This window comes from Ailuropoda melanoleuca, chromosome 1 (genome assembly GCF_002007445.2).
Source record: "Ailuropoda melanoleuca isolate Jingjing chromosome 1, ASM200744v2, whole genome shotgun sequence".
Classification (NCBI taxonomy): domain Eukaryota; kingdom Metazoa; phylum Chordata; class Mammalia; order Carnivora; family Ursidae; genus Ailuropoda; species Ailuropoda melanoleuca.
The window spans coordinates 3,819,646-3,839,613 of record NC_048218.1 but is presented as its reverse complement, the minus strand read 5'-3'; the positions used below and the strand labels follow the sequence as shown (position 1 = coordinate 3,839,613).

The 19,968-nt window shown below is 53.0% G+C and overlaps 1 protein-coding gene across 1 annotated transcript in view; it reads right to left on the bottom strand.

The window, feature by feature from the left end:
* C2CD2 (C2 calcium dependent domain containing 2) overlaps window positions 1–19,965 on the bottom strand; it is a gene marked incomplete at its 5' end in the record, with an annotated part of 56,567 nt that extends 36,602 nt beyond the window's left edge. Inside the window, 3 exons of the mRNA XM_034653758.1 lie at window positions 193–312; window positions 11,296–11,394; window positions 19,624–19,965. Coding sequence (XP_034509649.1) covers window positions 193–312; window positions 11,296–11,394; window positions 19,624–19,965 — 561 coding nt within the window. The remainder of the gene's footprint in view (window positions 1–192; window positions 313–11,295; window positions 11,395–19,623) is intronic.
* Between the last annotated feature and the right edge of the window lie 3 nt (window positions 19,966–19,968).

Sequence of the window (19,968 nt, the reverse complement as noted above, 5' to 3'; positions counted from 1 at the left end):
TACAGTATGTGCATATACATAACACACCGCATTTCCTAAGCTACAATATAATATAGAGGGTTACAGTCGGAAAATTATGAAATAAAGGATTAATAAAAACATGGGAAATCATGGCCCCGCGCTCGCACCAGGCTTACCCTATAGGTTACGAGCACTGTCTTCCCATGACCCACTCGATCTACCCAAACTCACCTGTAAATGAACTGGGGAGAGCCGCGCACCATACAGCTGGTGCCCCGTGTCTTCGGGGGACGCGGGCCCCACGCGGACCAGGAACTGAATGGCCTCGCCTACCACGTGACAAGACACGACCTGGAGGAGGCACAAGATAGGACAGAAAGGAGAATTCGTTCCAAATACCCTTTTCTTTCATTGAATAAAATAATCAGGACCTGAAAGGTTAGCAAGGACAAGACGTCAGAGTTCCCAACTTGGTAAATACCCAGATTCGCATCTTTTCTGTTATGGAATAGTTTGAAGACTGGAAACAACACTCCAAATCTTCTCTTCCTGATGCATTTCTCAAGAGCTAAACTCTGTTTTGCCCGAATCTAGTCGCTATATTCTTTCCACATAAAAAGCTTTTCCTGGATACTGTGTTCTGTTTCTCCACACCAGCTGATTTAAAATTCCCCAGACATTTCCACATTCATATGGAGTAAAAGCCATTACCCAACTCCTCTCTCTAAAAATGAGCCTTAGAAAGAAAACAAGTGATAGATTTTATAAGCAAAAAACTTAAAAATATACTTGGAACACCATAAATTGTTTCTATCTAGATAATTTTCAATCTATTGTGGTTTTCAAAGCCGTGGGGATAATTCAAAGAACATATAAAATATTAAACATTTAGGAAATTATACAACCTTAACAAAAATAGCATTATAAAGTGAGTTCGTTCAAGAACCTATAGGACAAAGTCAAGTAATTACACCAGGAACAAACCAGACCACATCCCCAATAAAAATCACAAAGCATTTTAGAGAGAGTGCTTACCGAACAGAGAAATATCAAGTTTCTGCCACAGACTCCCTCCATAGGAGAGGATCTTCTAGAATGAGGGGTCACCCCTGCCCTGGCAGAATGTCAAGCAAGTCCCCGGGGATGACAAGGAGCCAGGTGCCAGGTGCACACCGGCTGGGAGGAGGGGTACTGCGGGGGGCGCCCGGCAGGTGGCCAGTGTGCCAGGCCAGAGCCAAGTCACCAGGAGGCGGAGCGTAAAGCAGGAGGGACCCCCACCTTCCCATGGGAACACTGCCGGCTGTCACTTGGGAAGGAAAAGAAAATTCTTCAATTCTCTGGTGGATTTATCAGAATCTAAAATAAAATATCAAGTGGAAAGATTATCCAAATAGTTCCTTTATCCGGCCTGCTGTTTCCCCAAGAAGTTCAGGCTAGGACATCTGCCCCCTTCTTCTTTCTCATCCCCAGCTAATTCCTTCCTCCCCACCCCCAAGGACCCGCGTCCAGAGCCTCTCCGCCCCCCCGCCCATCTGCCCTCCCAAGGAGACCTGACCCGGACGCTGTGGCTCCCCCAGCACCCACCCCCAGGGTCTGTCCCCAACATCCACCGTGGAAGGCTCGACGGCACAGAATGAGAAAGGAAAGCGTCACCTGCTCCCGATGCTGACAGACGCCGCCCCACACCGTCCCCCCGTCCTGGCAAGGTCGCACTAGGAACTTGAGCTATGTGCGTGAGTTTACACATCTCCACCGTGTTATTGCCTCTGCCGAGTTCACAAAAGGTTGGAACAAAAAAATGTTTGTATAAGAAATGTCGTCTATTCATTTTAAAAATAAATGCTCTATAAACAATCCTTTTTGGAGGAACATTCTTTCGTGCCGGATGAGTTACAAACACAAATGACATGACACGGAGAACATTTGTGTCCTTGTCGCGACGGCCTGGGCCTCATGCCGCTCTGAGTAAAACACCCGAGGATGACTGCTTGACTCCTGTTAGGTCTCTAGAACCTTCTCTACTAAGCTAATTAGAATTTTAGCAATAAAATCCCAAGGCTTCATCAGCGCCTGGAACAAGGAGTGGGTTCTCCTTTGTATCCAGTTCTACAAAGCATTCCCCTACCCGTCCCTGGGTATGTAGCTGGCCTAAGCACATGATTGAGAGCAAATACATAAACAAGCAGATTTAGACTTAAAAGACTTTAAAACATCTAGAACACAAGACTCCGATGGTCACAATTCCTATTCAAGTCACATCAAGAAAGTAAGTAGGAGTACTAAAGACAGAGCGTCTGTGGGTCCCAATGTCCTCTCACCGAGACCCGCGGGCGGGTCTTCCTGGCCCTAGTGGTCCTGACCCCCTGCAGGAAACCTGTCACACAGACAAACCGTTCCTGGGCCTCGCTGCAGCACTCCGAGGGAAAAGGGGGTTACAGCAGCTGTCCGAGGCTGCCCCCACGTTACGGCTCGGCCTGACCAAACACTGCTAGCGCTATGGCTGTGAGCCCTGCTGAGGGACCATGATGGGACCAATCCTCGTCCTGGCCAGCCCGCCACGCCTGCCACCCTGGGGATAATAATGCTTCATTTGTCAAATGGACAAGAACAAAATGCAAAGGCTTTACAAATAAATAATCTTCTTTCAGTTGCATTAAGGTGTTATCCACAAGGGGGATTAAATTCTCTCTACCCCGGTGAACGGGGGCAAGCCTTCACCACCACACAGGGGACCCCTCTCGGAGGAGCAGAGGGTGGGGGCCCCTTCCAGCTAGTCGGCCTTCCCAAGGGGCCTGAATGTCCGAGGCTGAAATCTGCCTAAATCCGATGAACAGTAGAGCCCCCCCCCCCCGGTCCCACACACACCTGCATTTTTGAGGTCCCCTCCTGAGGTTTTCAAGCTAGCTCCTCAGAGCTTCCCAATCATACCGAGCTGTTTAAATAGAGCAATTTAATCTTCAGTGCTCCGGCTTCCCGCTGAGGGGCTTTGATACTGATACCGGATTTTTAAAGTTAAGTAGAAACAATATCTAATATCTGCAATGGGACTGAGTATGTCTCTGAGAACAGACGTGAACCTCTGGCCCCAAAGCAGAACTCCATGACGCCAACATCTGGGGCATAAGGGGCTCCTGTGAAAACAGCCAGCCATAAGCCCACCTGCTTTATGCTTGTGTTAGTTTTCCAAAGCGAGCAGACAACTCCCCAGTTACATAAACCATTTTCAAAATTGCGCTAACAGAAAGCTGAACTGTGTATTCCAGATAAACCCCCCTCCTCTCTACAGAAGAGAGCGTTTATGGAGGTTGGACTTCATGGACTGAGGGTCCCCAAGGTGGAGACCTGGTCCACTCCCACGGATCAAGAGAGAAGGCCAGGAGGGAAGCGTCATGGGAATGTGAAGATAAGCACACGTCACCGTCACCGAAACCTGCGCAGACAGAACAGAGTGGGGGCCATCATTCACTTTTCTGTGCTCTCTCCAGCTTCAAGAAGAAGCTCAAATAGTCACATACCTATGCGAATAGGTCTTATCTGGAAACTGTATTCCTTTGTTTAGAGTTGGGGCCAAAGAACGCCAGGCCTAGGTAGTCCTGAGTTTTGCTTACGCTTGCTAGAGAAAGGCCTATAATGTCTTCGACTCTCACTGTACTCTTCCACGTTCCTCTTCAGGTAAGCTTCTTATACAGCTGCCTCAGCAACTGCTTCTCTTGGGACACTCTAGAGACCTGGAAATAATTTAATTACTTCTGTCCCCAAAAGAACTAGGAACACAACCATGAAAACGCATTTAAAGGGTTGATGTCACTGAATCTTTCTCCCTGTAATCATGCTTTATAACATCCTGAGGAAAGAACTCCAAAATGAAAGGGAAGGTAAAGCCCTTCACTAATCATCCAGAGCTCCCAGCACTGCTGTCTAGACTCACTTCTGTAAATGTTCTTGAAGACAGAACCAAGCTGACATAAACAATCATTTCTACTCTGGAATAGAGACTCAAAATTTTTTTTAAAGATTTTATTTATTAATTTGTTCATTTATTTAGAGAGTGTGAGCAGGGGGAAGGGCAGAGGGAGAGAGAGAGAGAGACTCTCAAGCAGACTCTGTGATGACCACAGAGCCTGATGTGGGGCTCAATCTCATAACCCTGAGATCATGGCCTGAGCTAAAACCAAGAGTCAAAATCTTAACCGACTGAGCCCTGAGACTCAAAAGGTAAAATCCAGTACAGCTAAATATGATCAAAACATCTATGAAGTTAATCCTGTTTTCCCAGGGAAAGTGGAAAAATGCTGGAAACAAGATGGCAGCCCAACCCAAGGAATGCTGGGTCGATGCTCTACATTATGGTACTGAGAGGTGTGCCGTGGACCACACGGGCTCCCACATCCCACCCCGGCAACACTCCCCAGCCCTCCTCTTGTTGGGACACTTTCAAATGAGCAATAAGGCCGTCCAGTAATATCGCGCTCCCAAGAGTTATGGTTACTAAGGGATGCGGCTTACTGTGGGCATTCCCTGGCTCAGAAGTCTGTTTGTGAACATGCCATTCTCTTTCATCAACCCTAGGTATGAAAAGACACCTACAAGACATTTCCTTTAAACTGAAGGCAGGAGGGAATTGGGTCTTTTCCAGACTGGCAGTTAGTGCTCCCCGCATGGGGCCAGGTCACTCTGTCACACCTACCCCGAATGTTACCGCTCGGCAGTCCAACACACAAACAAACCTTCAGCTTGTCTGTGGGTCCTTCGCCCTGTCTTCTCCAGGCAAAGTCAGACTGCACCCCACAGCTGACTCAGCCCGGAATTCAGTACAGTAACCCAAACAGGTGGAGCTCCAGGGAGGCACGGCTCCCATCCTGGGGTGGCATCCACACTGGGTCTCAGAGAGCGGGGACTCCAATAAGAAATCTCCATAGCTGCCTTTGGAAAGACCCCAAGACAAAACAATTTCACAACCGGTTAGCATTTTAGCATAAATACCAGGCTAATGGGATACCTGGAATTTCAAGTCATGCAAAGGAAAAAACAAATCAACCACACTCCCTATTTGCAACTAGAGAGACAAACATGGACAACCCGGAATCAGGCCACTCCTGCAAGCCAAGGGGGCTCACTGAGGTCTGGAGAGAGTGCGGGAGACCCCAGCTGCTCTCACAGTGTATTTCTGTAGGCAAACATGTCCCAGCCTTAGTTACACATGGAACACGACACAGCCAGTGTCAGCCGTGCGGTTCCCCGACATGCAGCACGGAACAAGATTCTGGGGAAGAGTCCATGCAATTGTCCAAGTTCTGTTTGTCGCTGCAGTTTTGCAGAAGCAAAGGTGGGTTCGGGCCTCTTGTGCGCGTCCCTCTTCTCCGTTGTCTCTTCCGCAGTTGGGTGGGGGTGGGAGCACAGGTGATAGAAGGACCCAGACATGAGAAGAGGAGCCACGGCACTGACGATGGCGTGCCAGGGCTCAGCTTGTCTCTGGAGGCTGACTGGCTTCGACTCCGGCCTCTATTACTGCATAGCTCTTAGCCACCTTGGCCAAGTGACTCAGCCTCTGTTGGCCTCAGTTTCTTCCTCCGCACGATGGGCGTGATACTTGTGGCAGAGGAGTCTGGTGAGTACTGACGAGAAGAGACGGGGCCGGGGCTGCTCACACTTGATAGCATCGGGAGCCAAGGCGCAGGCTGGCCCTGGTTCTCCCCACAGCCCTGCGAGGGAGGGATGTGCCCTTCGCAGACACCCAACCTCCAGCTCAGAGGCAGAAGGAAGTGCCCAAACATGCCCAGATCCAGCCAGTGTCTCCCCGGCTTCCAAGCTGGGCCTTTCTCCGTGCTCGGTGGGTTATTACATCTATTTAAAACTGTAACCTACAGATGATCATTATACCATTAGAAGCCTCTATTTATTTACGAATGGCACTGCAGACGGAGATAATTACTGCTTTTCACAGGACACCTGGCCTCACACCAAAAAAGCCAACATCACTCCCCGTCTCCAAAGATGGCTTCCAGGGCCAAGGGGTCCCCTGTTTTCAGCAGCCAGCTTTCTGAATAAACGCTGTGTCCAAAGAAACACACCATGCTCCCTAAAGGAAATGCATGGCCTTCTCACTGCGTGCCTTCCCAGCACAACTCCCAGACCCTGATTCAGACTGCATGAGTCTCCACCTGGCCCTTGCAGACCTCTCACCTCCATGGTATCGAGCGTGGAATTTCTGAACCCACGGACGTGCCGTGGAAAGGCTGTTGTGACATCCGGCAGAGCAAGAGCTGGCTCGCAGGCCGCGTACAATGTAGAAATGAAGGTTTGCCTTTTCTGGGTCAAACATTCTGGAGCAAACCTCTCCCAGGACATGCGGAGAGAGCGTAGGCAGAAACTCGCTGCTCTTGTGTAAGACGGTAATTACAGGCTGGGAGAAATTCAGAGCATGTTGGGACTGGAAGCGAAGGCAAAGGGGCCCCTGGGGAGAAGCGTAAAGGGGATGGCATGGTGCAGAGTGCCCCGCTGGTCATGCCCGGGGCCTGCCTCCCGCCTCCGCCAGCCATGCCCGCAGTGCCCCGCTGGTCATGCCCGGGGCCTGCCTCCCGCCTCCGCCAGCCATGCCCGCATACAGCGAAGCCAAGTGACAGGGAGGCCTCTGGTCCCCACCCGAGAAGATGGCCCGCCAGGCAAGCACGGGCTCCCTGTAGGAAAACCCACAGCCACAACACCTTCAGGGTTGCTGCTTCCGATAAAGATTTGGGCTTTGTCCCCAGGGCTCGGGGCTCCTGGCTCCACTGGCTCTCCCAAACGATAAGAGTGTTTTGTGTGCGAAGGAGATGACTGGTGGCTGGGGACTGGTTCCCCCCAGCACCCACCGTGATCAGGGCATTGAAACTCTCAGCCCCACCCCTGGCCTGCAGGGAGGGGAAAGGGGCTAGAGACGAGCTCAACCGCCAAAGGCCAGTGATTGACTCAATCGTGCTTGAGTAAGAAACCTCTAAACAATGGAGCTCTGAGAGCTTCTGGGCTGGGACAGTGGCGTGCCCAGAGACGGCCTGAATCTCAGCGCTCCTCCCCTCACCTGCCCTACGAATTTCTCCCATCTGGCTGTTCTTGACTTGTTTCCTGTATCATGAACCAGTAATAGGAAGTAAACCGTTTTCCTGAATTCCATGAGTTGTTCTAGCAAATTAGCAAACCTGGAGGGGTGGGAACCCCCTGACTTTACAGCCGGTGGGTCCAAAGTCCAGGTGGCCCAGCGTTGGGATTGGCATCTGAAGGGGGCGGTCGTGTGGGGCTCTGCCCTTAGCCTGTGGGGCCCGTGCTGACTGTAGGGGGTCAGTGACAGAGCAGAATGGAGTTACTGAAGACCCAGCGGGTGTCCAGAGAGTTTCTTCTCACAGAATAAAAAGCCCACACTGCTGGGGTCAGAGCGCCCCAAGTCCGCGGTGCTCCTACGGAGCCAGGGCTGGGCGGGCCGTGCGGCCGGCCCCCATCGTGGGCTCTGCAAGGCACCTCATGGTGCCCCAGGCTACACAGGACCTCACTTTCCGCGAAGGACGTGGGGCTGGGGAGCTGCTGAGGGACCAGCTGTTTGCCAAGGCGACTGGGGCACACGGCGGTCCTCAGGGGTGGCAGGAGAAAGTCAAGTACAAGGCACCTGGAGGGCAGGGCAGGCCTGGTTCTGTTCCCCCGCAGCCCGCAGAGAGACTCAGACCAAACATGAGTCAGGAAGGTGCTCCCAGGGAGAGACCAGGATCCCCAGTCCCATCTAGATGACCACAGACGTGACTACGTACTCAACCCCCGTGGTCCAGGCCAGACGTGTCCCTGTCACTAGCTCAAGCGCCATCCGCACGTCCCTTGTCCGGGCTGAGTCAGGGACACGAGAAAGACACAGGCTGATCGTATGGAGCAAGCTGAGGAAGGGGAGGTGACGTCCTTGAAACCACGCTTCTGTGTTTCTTTACAACCTTTGTTTGTGGGCCCCAAGGGCCGTTGTGGACTTCCCTCCTCGAGAGCTCCGTGGGGCACAGGAAAACACGACGGAGTTGACAGAGGGCTCAATATGTCTGAAAGCCAGGTGGCAGGGGGGCTTAGATCCCAAAAGGAGGACTCGTTTGCTGGGAGCCTCATGCCCGATGCAGCCGTTCCAAGACATGAGGGGCCATGGCGCGTGCCCACCTTCCTCTGATGCGCAGGCGTTAAGAACCCCCACTCCGGGGACACATTGCAGGACAAACTGTGATTACCTGGCCTCATCCCTTCACAAAACGGCACCTTCAAACGAGCCGTGCTCAGCCAGGACACCCGACCGTGAGTGGAGAAGGCAGTGCATGGGACCCATGAACTTGGGGGTGTCCTACACCCAACTTCCCGGGAGCCAGGAGGATCCCAACGGGGGGCCCCCGGTGGTGGCTGTGCGCAGGCCACAGCTGGTAAGCGACAGTGGCACTCAGTGTCCCCCCCACCCCGGGACTCACTCTCCCACACCACACGGGGGGCCGGGGGACTGACACCCGACGGGCGCCAGCTCGCCCCAGGACAGCACTAGCCGCAGCCATGACCAGGCAATGACAAGCTCCCATTTCCTCATTCGGCCAAGAAAACATAAAAGTCAAGAACTCTGAAGAAACTCGTGAAATGAAACAAGACCCGTGTGCACTGTGCCATTTGTCTGCGGGACGTAAGAGGCTTCCGAGAACACACTGCGGGGCCCCTCCCGGGGGAGCAGAGGACGGAGGCTCAGTGCGGGGGGCGAGGGGGCGGACGGCCGTGTTGTTTTGAACCTTTCAACGAGCACGCACCGTTTCTGTAACTGTCTTCAAATAAACACAGTGTCACCAGCCCCTTTCTAAGTGGCTTTTCTGGCACTAAACACCAAGACCTTTAGAAATGGCCGATTGCCAGGCCCACCTCTCGGCTCCCGGCTCTGCACCTCCGAGCCAGCCCCCGACGCTCTGGGCCTCCTAAATCGTCAGAGAACCCCGAACAGCACCAAGCAGCAAGTGCCCGCCACAACGGGACTCGGTCCCGATCAGTCAATAACAGAGGGTGTTCGCCGCACCCAGACGCACTTCCCACGTGAGAGGGGGAGAGCCAACGGCCCTCAGACCCCAGTTTCATAAAAGCACTGGGCCACCTGCTGGTCTAGCCCCTTCCAGCCCGAACGCACCATGCTGGTCTCGGCACCCTGCGCTAGGGTAGCCAATTTCCTCTCATACCCCAGTGCCTTCCAGAGACTTCCCCACACTCGTTACAGGGATCATAGAGCACGTGACTCCAGTATTGGCAAGGGGGTGGGGAAGGAGAGGCCCCCTAGGTTGCCGGGGCCCAGGGGGCAGGGAGCAGTGCTCTGCGGCCCCATTCCGGAACAGCTGGTCACTCTGTAGCTGGCACAGCTGCAGCCTGGCAGCCCCACGTTCCGATCTACTGTGCGTGCCCGGGGAGGCGGGGAGAGTAAGCACCTTGCTGTGCTGCTGGGAAAGAGAAAACCGCTCCACCGTCCATCCGCAGACGATAAAGACAGAAGCCCTGGTCCCTCCACAGCCCTGAGCTGTAGTTAAAGTGAAGGAACCGGAGCGGCAAAGGCGACGCCAGTGGGGACGGGGAGCAGAAGCGGAGGGGTGGCGTCCCGGGGCTGGAGTGCTCTCCTTCTCCAGCGGGGCTCACGCAGGTGTCCTGTCTGCTAAACAGCACCATTAGAGAGATACAAGGGCAAGCTTTGTATTTCACAGGAAGTTTCTTAGGAGTTTTCACAGATACTTTTCATTAAAAAAAATCTTTTAAATTATTTATAGTACTTGACCAGTCTAATGAGTAATTTCAGCCTGTGAAAAACCACGGACTGTAAAATGAGTTCGATACAGTGTCGAGATGGTTCAAATCTAGGGGTCAGGGGCACCTGGGTGGCTCAGTCAGTGAAGCGTCTGCCTTCGGCTCAGGTCATGATCCCAGGGTCCTGGGATCGAGCCCCACATTGGGCTCCCTGCTCAGGGGGGAACCTGCTTCTCCCTCTCCCCCAGCCCCTTCCCCCTGCTCGTTTTCTCTCTCTCTCTCAAAAAAAAAATCTTTAAAAAAAATCTAAGTGTTGTATATATATACACACACACACACAAATATGTGCATTTTATTGAGATAATTCACATATCATTTAATTTGCCCATTTAAACTGTANGGGGGAACCTGCTTCTCCCTCTCCCCCCGCCCCTTCTCCCTGCTCGTTTTCTCTCTCTCAAAAAAAAAATCTTTAAAAAAAATCTAGGTGTTGTATATATATACACACACACACAAATATGTGCATTTTATTGAGATAATTCACATATCATTTAATTTGCCCATTTAAACTGTATAATTTAATGGTTTTTTCTTTAAGATTTATCTTTTTATTTGAGAGAGAGAAAGCGCGTACGAGCAGAGGGAGAGAGAGGATCTCAAGCAGGTTCCACACTGAGCAGGGAGCCCGACGCAGAGCTCGATCCCAGGACCCTGAGATCATGACCTGAGCCGAAATCAAGCGTCAGACACTTGATAGACTGAACACCCAGGTGCCCCCAGTCAATGTTTTTTACCATATTTCAGAGAGTTGTATGACCATCACCACCACTTTGAGAACATTATCATCACCCCCCAGAGAGACCCTGCGCACGGGCAGTCACTCTGCACTTCCCTCCCCCCAGTGCCCGGTGACCCCGAATCTTCTTNAAGCGCGTACGAGCAGAGGGAGAGAGAGGATCTCAAGCAGGTTCCACACTGAGCAGGGAGCCCGACGCAGAGCTCGATCCCAGGACCCTGAGATCATGACCTGAGCCGAAATCAAGCGTCAGACACTTGATAGACTGAACACCCAGGTGCCCCCAGTCAATGTTTTTTACCATATTTCAGAGAGTTGTATGACCATCACCACCACTTTGAGAACATTATCATCACCCCCCAGAGAGACCCTGCGCACGGGCAGTCACTCTGCACTTCCCTCCCCCCAGTGCCCGGTGACCCCGAATCTTCTTCCTGTCTCAATCGATGTAGCCATCCTGGGTAGGTCACATAAATGAAGCCCCACAAGACGTGCCTTCTGTGACTAGCCTCTTCCACACAGCGCTGTGTCTTCAAGGCCCATGCACGGGGCACGTGCCAGACTCGCCTCCTTTTCAAGCTAAACACTATTCCATTGTGTAGACCTACCAGGTTTTATTTATCCGCCCATCGTTGATAGACCACACTTAATTTTTTTTTTTTTTAGGTTTTTAAGGTGTCCACATTTTCAATAATCCTAAAACAGAATACCCTCCCCCACCTGAGCTTTAAATTCGTTACTCCAGTCGGGAAAGATCCGCGTCGGGCGCCCGCGCCCCAGCTCACCTTCTCCTGGGCGGACCTGGCCACGCTGGAGACTCGCTGCACCGCCAGTTCCAGGGGCTGCCGCAGCGGGTCCTCCTCGAAGGACAGGAGAAGCGGGCCCTGGAACAGAAGGAGAGGCACGATGAGGGCCATCAGCATGGGGCGGCTCTCTGTAATGGTCATGTCCTGGGGATAAAGCTCTGCAAACCTGGGAACAGGTTATCTGAGCCCTTTCAGTTAAACCTGTGCTTCCAGCAGCAGCCGGGCTCAAATGTTGTGAAGTCCACGTGCCCGAGAACCCGCTCACAACATAACGTGCTCGGGGCTGGGTTTGGTTACCAGAGGGGGACGGGAAGCAAGAAACAAACAACAAAACCAGAGATGCACAGTAAAGATGGCAAAGGGGGTTGTGGACACTCGAGTTCACAGGGGGCAGGGTGCTGGGCGTGGCTCTGCAGGTCTAGGACGTTATGTGGCCAAGCACAGCAGGGTCAAGGGCTCTGCCCTCTGCTTCTTCCGCAAAAGCCAGCTCTCTCTGGTTTTAGAGAATCACCTCACCCTGCTCCATGTGGTCACCTCCTTCCTCTCCCGCCACCCAAGTGGTAAGTGGACAGGAATCCCCAGGGGCCAGCCACCTGTCCCTGGGATTTGAGATTCCTTGGCTAAAAATGAACCAGCTGGCTGGCTGTCCCCAAGCAGTGGGTTCCTGAGCTCCTGCCTCACAGACCTCTGGGGCTGCCGGGCTCCTGCCGCCCAAGGTCTTCCGGTTCGACTCCGTCTTTGGCTCTGTGCACCCTATCGCACCCTGCGAGTAAACCCCTCCGGGGCGTGTCAGCCCATGTCCATTTTGGTTCTTGCAACTAAAGATCTCCAAATGAGAGATGTGCAATTACAGTATCAGGACCACAAGGCAACGAGACTCATGTTTTATAAAAGAAGAAATCAGGGCTGGGGTAGTCAACCCCCCCCCCAGTCTTGGTCTTTTTAAAAGTAAGTTCTTGCGGGAGGCCAAAGGCTTACACCGACAACACCACCCTGGAGTGAAACCCTTTCTGATATGCTCTACAAAGTGCATCGCCAACTCCTAAGTTCTGATTGGGTGGTGAAAACATATAGTCAACCTCCCAACTTCCCACCATATGTCATCTATGTCAGAGACTCTCCATTGTGGCCAGCTGTTTGCAACTACAAGGCACGATCAAGGGCAGGAGAATAAAATGGTACAAAATGGCACCAAAGCTCTTCTGGCAAGCACGGTGCAAATGAACAAGCCGAGAAGTTATCGTGGAGCTATTTCTTAAGAATTCCCGATGACCAAGAGGGAACCTAAAAGACCCAAAACATTCTCACTTACACGTGTTGAACTGCTCCCTGCTTTAGTGACATCTGTCTCACCCCCTAAAACTCATCAGGGGAGAATTACATCCACTTCTCAAGAGTGACGAAGTCACCGTTCGTTCGTTCGGGCTGCTCGGCAGACATTCTCCCGGCTGGAGCAGTGGGAGCAGCTGGCCAGGGGCAGGGAGGGAACGGGTCGTGGGCCGGCAGGCTGGCTGAGAGCGCCTGGTGCTGGGCAGGGGTGGTCGTGGCCACCTGCACCACCTGGGGAAGCAGCACTCTGGGCCCCTCGTATCAGCGGATGCCCTCTATACTCTCCTCCCTCCAACACCTTCTAGATTAAAACCCGGAAAGGATTCTGCTGGGAAATTGAATGTCAAGGGGCGGGTGCCCAAAGGAAATGAAATATTGAGTTAAAATAAAGACCCAGAGGATCCCCTGCCCTTCCAAACAGGCCGGTCCTTGGGCTGCAGGAAGGCCAGTGTGCAGGCGGGACACAAGCCCACACTGCTGCACCTCTCACACTCTGTCCATGCACGGACGTTACCTCACTTAGACTAGAGCAGGACTTGACGTCCAGGAGGAAAAGCAACGGGCAGGAGTCGCCAGGAAGACACCGAGAAAAGGAAAGCACAAGGAGAACTAGCCCGACCCGACGTGAAAACCCACAGCAGAACTTCCGTAAGTCCAACTGTGCAGGTGCACGGACACGCCAACGGCCCAGTGGCCAAGAACAGCGTGTCCACCGCACACCCAAATGCACGGAGAAACTGTGTGCACGACCAATGAGGCATCCCAAATCACTGGGTAAAAAAAATGGATTTTTTTTTAAAAATCAGGATGTGGGAGGAACCCCGGAAGAAATACAAACGAATGAACCTAACCGCATTACCCATGAATGCCATCAGCCCCTGAAGAGGTGGGAAAACACAGATGTAACCTCAGAAACTCTGGATGATGACATCCCGACTGTGTACACACGTAACCTGGTCCGTAAGTGTGTCTCTCACAGGGGAGCAGGTTAGCAATGGAGAAACTGCCTTACGTGTCTGCTAGAACTGACCAAATAAGTCAGTATGTCAGAGACAGGAAGGGCCAGACGCCTGCCTCTCGGAGAGGGAGGATACAAATGAGGAAAGGAGAGTAAATGGAACTCTGTTGTTGAGTGGAATCTGAGCTATCAGCCTCCAGACAGACAGAAAGGCACAGAACAACAGACACGAGCTGTGAGTGTGCTGGCAAACACAGCCACACCTCCTAGCGCTGTCCACTGGAAGAATCTAGAAGCCGGGAGAGCCCAGCAGTATCGAGCACATCTGATGCCCAGACCTCGGTTTCTAAACTCTTCTCCCATAAACGGCACCAGCACCGCCTGAAGAAGTTGACTGGACCCGGGGCTGGGAGAGCGGGAAGTAAAAAACGCACGGTGAGTCTAGAATAAACATATTGTGGGATCATGAAGAAGGGAAGTGTTAAATTGATATATATTTATGCATCTTGATGGCAGAACACAAGAGGCTACCGTGAAAGAGCCCTAGTGGCCGACATGAGAGCAATTCCACAACCAAGCAAGCAGCCCTGGCGAAGGATTATAAGCCTCGGAATGAACTAAACATCCGTGAGTCCACGTGGATGTGAGTCGAGGGCATGGAGACGTGGTAGCTCTTTCTCACAGGAGAATTGCAATGAATCCATGTAGAAGGAGAGAAGGACACAGAGAACCATCATCGAGCAGACCAGATACAGGCTGGATGCCAGAATCAGTGAGCACAAGGTTGACGAGTAATAGGATTTGTAACAGTCTCAAAGTAGCTCCCCAAGATAGCTGCTCACCTCCAAGGGGATGACAAGAGGAGAGACACAAGGTGTAAGGAAGAAAACCCAGCAGAAACAGCCCTCACCAAGGGATCGAGGCCAATGCCCCAGCCGTAAATACTCTGATGTCGCCAAGCCCAAGGTGCAGGATATTAATAAGGGCACAGCACTTCTGTGGTTTGTCTAACCTCAGTCCACGCCTGTGAAAACACCAAACTGAGGGACATTTGGCAAAATAACAATCAGTCCTCTTCCGAGCTGTCGAGGTCATGGGAAACAAGGAAAGACTAGGGAACTATTATAGACTTTGTAAGACTGGGAGAAGCTGCAGGTCAGTGCCCTGTGGGGCCTGATGGGATCCTGAAATGATAAAAGGATACTGGTCTGGTCGACTAGGTGACATTCAAGTCAGGCCTTCAGTTCAAAGGCTTTGTGCCACTGTTAATTTCTTATCCCTCACATTGTTAATATCACCGCACTAGGCATTATGGTAACATTGTGCCAATGTTAATTTCTCGGGTCTGATGTTGCACTGTGGTTATGTAAGGCTGGGTGAGGGACGTATGGAAACTGAATTATTTTTTGCAACTTTTCTATGTATCTACAAGCAGTAAAAAATAAAAAGTTTTTTTTTTTAAGTTTTTTTTTTTTTTTAAGGGAGACTACAGAAAACAGCCCACCTTGATTGGCTATTTGCTAAATACCTCACACAGACCTCATCCCGCTCACAGCGGATTCTATTTTCCAGACTGAACCCAAAGTCATCCTCTTCTACCGATGAAGCACAGAGAGGTCAGGGCTTGCCCAAGGTCACACAGCCCCAGAGCTGCCTCCCAGCCTCAGCAGCGCATACAGCGCTCTTCCAGGCTGCTCAAGAAGTCCCCTCCCTCCTCAGCAGCCCGCGACCTGGCCGATGGGAATGGAAGTTAGCTTTGGCTGCATTTTAGTTGACGTTAACACTACACCCACTCTTCCTTCCCCTCAATTCCTGTCTCTTTGGGAGAATGGGTGAGGGCAAAGAACAGCCAGAACTGGCGCCTAGTCCCGGCTTTCATACTGGCAATTTGCAAAGTCATCAGTGAGCCTCCTTGACTGTTGATTCTTCAGAAGTGAAAAACAAAGCACATTAAACAGCTTGTCTTGCCCAGGCTTGGCCGGATGCCAAGCAGGGAAGGCCTGTGTCCAGACGGGGTGATGCACATCGCCACCATTCCTCCCCGTCCGCTGACAAGATCCTACCAGGGCCTGTATTTCATCCCCTGGCCGCCACCTGCTCCGAGCCAGTCTTGTGCGGGGCACCCAGGCGGCCGCTCCCGGACAGACAGGGCTCTGAGCTGGCCCATGATCCCAGGAGCTGATGGGGACACAAAGTGCCGGGGCAGGGCAGGTGGCCTGGGTGGGGCTGGGACAGCATCCTCTCGGATGGGAGGATCGGGGACCTCTGCGCTGAGACCAGAAGTCAAAGAAGGAGGAAGGTTAATTAGGTGTTCAAGACTAAAGGAATGACCTATGGGAAGGCCCCACAAGGGAGAAAACCCTGAATGTTTGAGCAGCAGCAAGGCAATCGGTTAGGGGGCGGGGCAGATCCACGGCCCTGACCCAAAGTCACCTTCACTTTCTTACCAACGGACCTCCCTTATTGTGGCCACGGACGCTGCTCAAGGAGTTTAGATTTTTGTGAGTGCCACTCAAAGCTCGTTGTAAAATAAGAAAACTGTCAAGTCTTGTCGCTGTGTTTACTTTTTTAAATGTCAAAGCTCATATACAAGTCAGAGCTATTAATAACACGTTTTAAGTTCACACAGTGGTTTGGGTTTTTTGGGGGTTTTTTTGTTTGTTTTTTTTTTTTACAAAGACCACAAATGGTCCCGCAGTCTTGGTCGTTTGCATTGAGAACATTCCCCTGAAAAAATCCTCGGGCAAATGACTAAAGCAACACATAGCTTTGGTGACCCCCTAACTCGGAGCCTCAGCCAAGCTGGCCGTTTCTAAACGAGTCCAGAACACCAGCCACAGGACACAGCCCTCGCTCTGCAGCCACTGCTCCTACTGTGTGGCCCAGCAGCGTCAGCCTGGGGAGGGGCTGCCTGTCCATACACACCCTGGCTTCCAGAGCCTCCCAGGTGGGTGCTGGGGTAACCGGTGGGGTAACGGGTGATCACCACAAAGCATTTCATAAATGTTCACAGAAGTAGCAGGGTATTAGCTTCCAGGCTAATGACTGAGCCAGCTCTGGGAGCTTTCTGTTCTCCGTGAACAAACGGCCACCAGGTCAACAGGAATTCAGTGTTCGGTGCACCAGAGCAGAGATGTCGCTGAGTGGGAGGGGCCCTGACTGACTGGTGGCTGGCTGAGGGACTGTGAGCACCTCGGTGGGGAGCCTGTGAAAACCACGGCATGCTCCCGGCGCCCTGCCAACCTACCAAGTCTGAACTGGGGGTAGGGGAGCATGCGGATTTTCTCAAAGCTCTCCGGGCAGCTCGCCTGGGCTCCCTGAACACCGGACATCTGCCTGACCAGCTGGCACAGCAGCGATGGGTTCCCCTCGTGTCTCCCCAGATCGCCATCCTAGCTTACAAATTCTTCTGAGGTGAGGGCTGGAATCCCAGGGGCCCGTCTGACACAGGGAGCCTGACTGCCATAGTCAATGGTAACCCAGGGTCAAAGGACGAGTCCACGAGTTATGGATCAGCCCTCCGATGCCTGGAGATACGAGCCCCATTGTTAGGACGGCAGGTTAAACAATCACGCCCTTTCACCCTTTCCAGTTGTGCCTCAAAGAAGGGAGCATCTGGGTCTCAAAGTTGAACTTGCTGTGCACAAGCGGAATGTGACAACAGATGCGGGCAGACTGCACTGACACCCACCTGGGAGCTAGGTCAGCCGGGACAAGCCTCTCCAGCAGATGGAAGGGGCTCTGTACAGGAGTTTAGGGTCCCCTTCCAGTCTTAAAATTCAAGGCTGGAGCAGAGCTTAAATGGGGAGGAGCTCCTGTCTCCGTCCATAGAGAATTCCATCCGCACGGAAGATGCAGGGCATGGTTAACTTACACCCAGCATGTTCTCAACCCCCAGCGACAGGCTGAGAAGTGGTCTCCCAGGGCAGGGCAGGGGCGGGCCAGCGCCACTAAGCTGTTGCTTTCCAGAGGGAAGCGGGCTCCGAGTGTCAACCCTAATCGGGGATTAGTGGGAATCAGTGGAAATGGAGCTGGAGGAGGACAAAGAGAAACTCCCGCGGGGCTGGGCACCAGGGTTGGGACACCCACTCACACCACACCAGCTCACCCAGGCCGCCAGTGCAGTGACAGCAGTGGCCCGAGACAGGGCAGGCTATGCCAAGTCACTTACCCAGATCCTTTCTGTCTGCAAAACCTGTCATTTGATTTCAAATCAAGCAACACTTTCAGGCATCGGGGAGGGCAGAGGGACGCCACACACACACACACACACACACCCAATCCACCTGACAACAAAATCACAACCAACCTGCAATCTCATAAAACCATGGGAAGACCATGCACGTTTTCAGCTCGACCCCGGGGCATGATTCTCCCCAGTGTGCAGGAGGCAGGGGTCCCACGGTTAGAAGTGAAGCCTACAGATCATTCAGCCTGTACTTGTTCAAATTTTGCAGAAAACTGGGACAAGGCTCCCACCTGTGCAACACCACCAGCCCAAAGTAAACTCAGCCGCAGAACCCAGGCCTGTGACCCCAGGTGAATCAGGGCGTCAAAGACAGCAGCTTCCTGGGGAAACGAATCCGTGTTTGCTTGCATGTGTGAGGTCACATGGTTTTAGGTCTCCCACAAGAGATGGGGTGGTTCTGGGGCTCCTGGCTGGCTCAGTCGGTAGAGCATGCGACTCTTCATCTGAGGGTTGTGAGTTCAAGCCCCATGTTGGGTGTGGAGCCTACATAAAAGAGGGGGTCAGGGGAGAGATGGGGTGTTTCCCCTGAATAGGAAATGTCCAGCTCTGGACAGCTGGTGCACAGATTCTAGGCATCAAGACAGATGGGAGTCAACTGACCTTGAAGGCTTTTTTCATCTAAAAGGTATAGTTAATTTTTTCAATAGTTCAGAACACAGTCTTTTGAGTTGATGAATTTACACTCATTTACACTCAAAGACTTTTTGTTTTTTAAATCTATGGCTATGAGTCAAGGCCATGGCACAGAGACCAGGCAGAGGGCCCGCTAGGGAATATTTCGGAGGGTGAGGGATCCAGGCGTGAAGCATTCACTACTTTTAAAGCAAATGGGTCACGGGCTTCTCCACGGAGCCTCGGGAACAGGTGGAGGAACCAGGTGGAGGAACGTGAAAAAAGGGCAAAGAGCACAGGCTGCCAGGGACTTCCCCAAACACACCAGGCCTTAATTCCTCTCAGGGAATGCCCAGAAATTGTAGACGCCAGGAGCTGGCCATGAAACGAAGATGTCTTCAAAGTAAAAATAAGTCACCAAGGAATTAACCGTGGAAGAAACACAACCGCAGGAGAGTGTGGCAGCAGAGTGAGGCAGTGAGCCCCCGAGCTCGGAGGACGCAGTGGAGTTCGATGCCGGCTCTGCCACCCACAGGCCGTGTGACCTTGGGCAGGTCACCTAACCTGTCTGGGCCTCAGTTTCCCCACCTGCAAAACGTAGACAACGCCTCTGTCCCAGGAGTTGTGGGGGTCCAAAGAGAAGATACATGTACTGGAAGTCCCCAAGACAGCGTCGGGCAGGTGGCCGGCCCTCAACAAAAGCGACTAATTCTACAAGCCAAGGGGTGCAAACCTTTTGGAAATATGTTCTTGGAAAAAAATTATTTCTATAGATGGAATCCTATTTGGGTCCCAGTTATCATCTATCAGGTGTGAAAGCAGTAAGTATCCAGCTGGGTACCGGAACGCACCTGGGACCCCAGGAAGGGCCGTGGGCTCCTGTGACAAGTCCCTCCAAGGCCAGCGTGTCCCTCCGGTGGAGCCCGGGGCCTGGCACACCTGATGGGTGAATAACACCTACTCGCTTTGTCCTGATTCCCCATCAAGGGTCCTCTGCTCTCCCGGGTCCTTCCCCTAACTTTCAAGAACGCTCTGCGGCGGGGAAGGCTCACTTCCACCGGTCCGGACCATGGCGAGGCTCCAGGGAAGAGCTCTGCCCTTACTCCCGGCGCCCGGGCCGTCAGCCTCGCAGCCGCGACCCGCCCTCACAGACACTCACCCCTTTCCGTTTGGCCTCATCATTCAGGGCGGTCACCCAGGCGGCCTGCCACTGCCTCCTCCAGCTGTTCAGCGTCAGGATCCAGCCGAGCAGCGCGTCGGACTCGGGGCGCTGGCCCTCGCCAGGCTCCGCAGCCCGCCGCGAGGGCCGGGGTCGCGCCCTGGCCAGCGCCCACTGCGCCAGGTACAGGCCCACCGTGCCCAGGGCCACGACGAAGAGCGACACCAAGACCAGCCACTGGACCTCACCCAGCCACGAGCTCAGGCGGGACATGGTGATGGCGCATACCCGGCGCGCCTCGCCCCAACTTGCCAGGGCAGCCCCCCGGCCGGAGCGCAGAGCCCG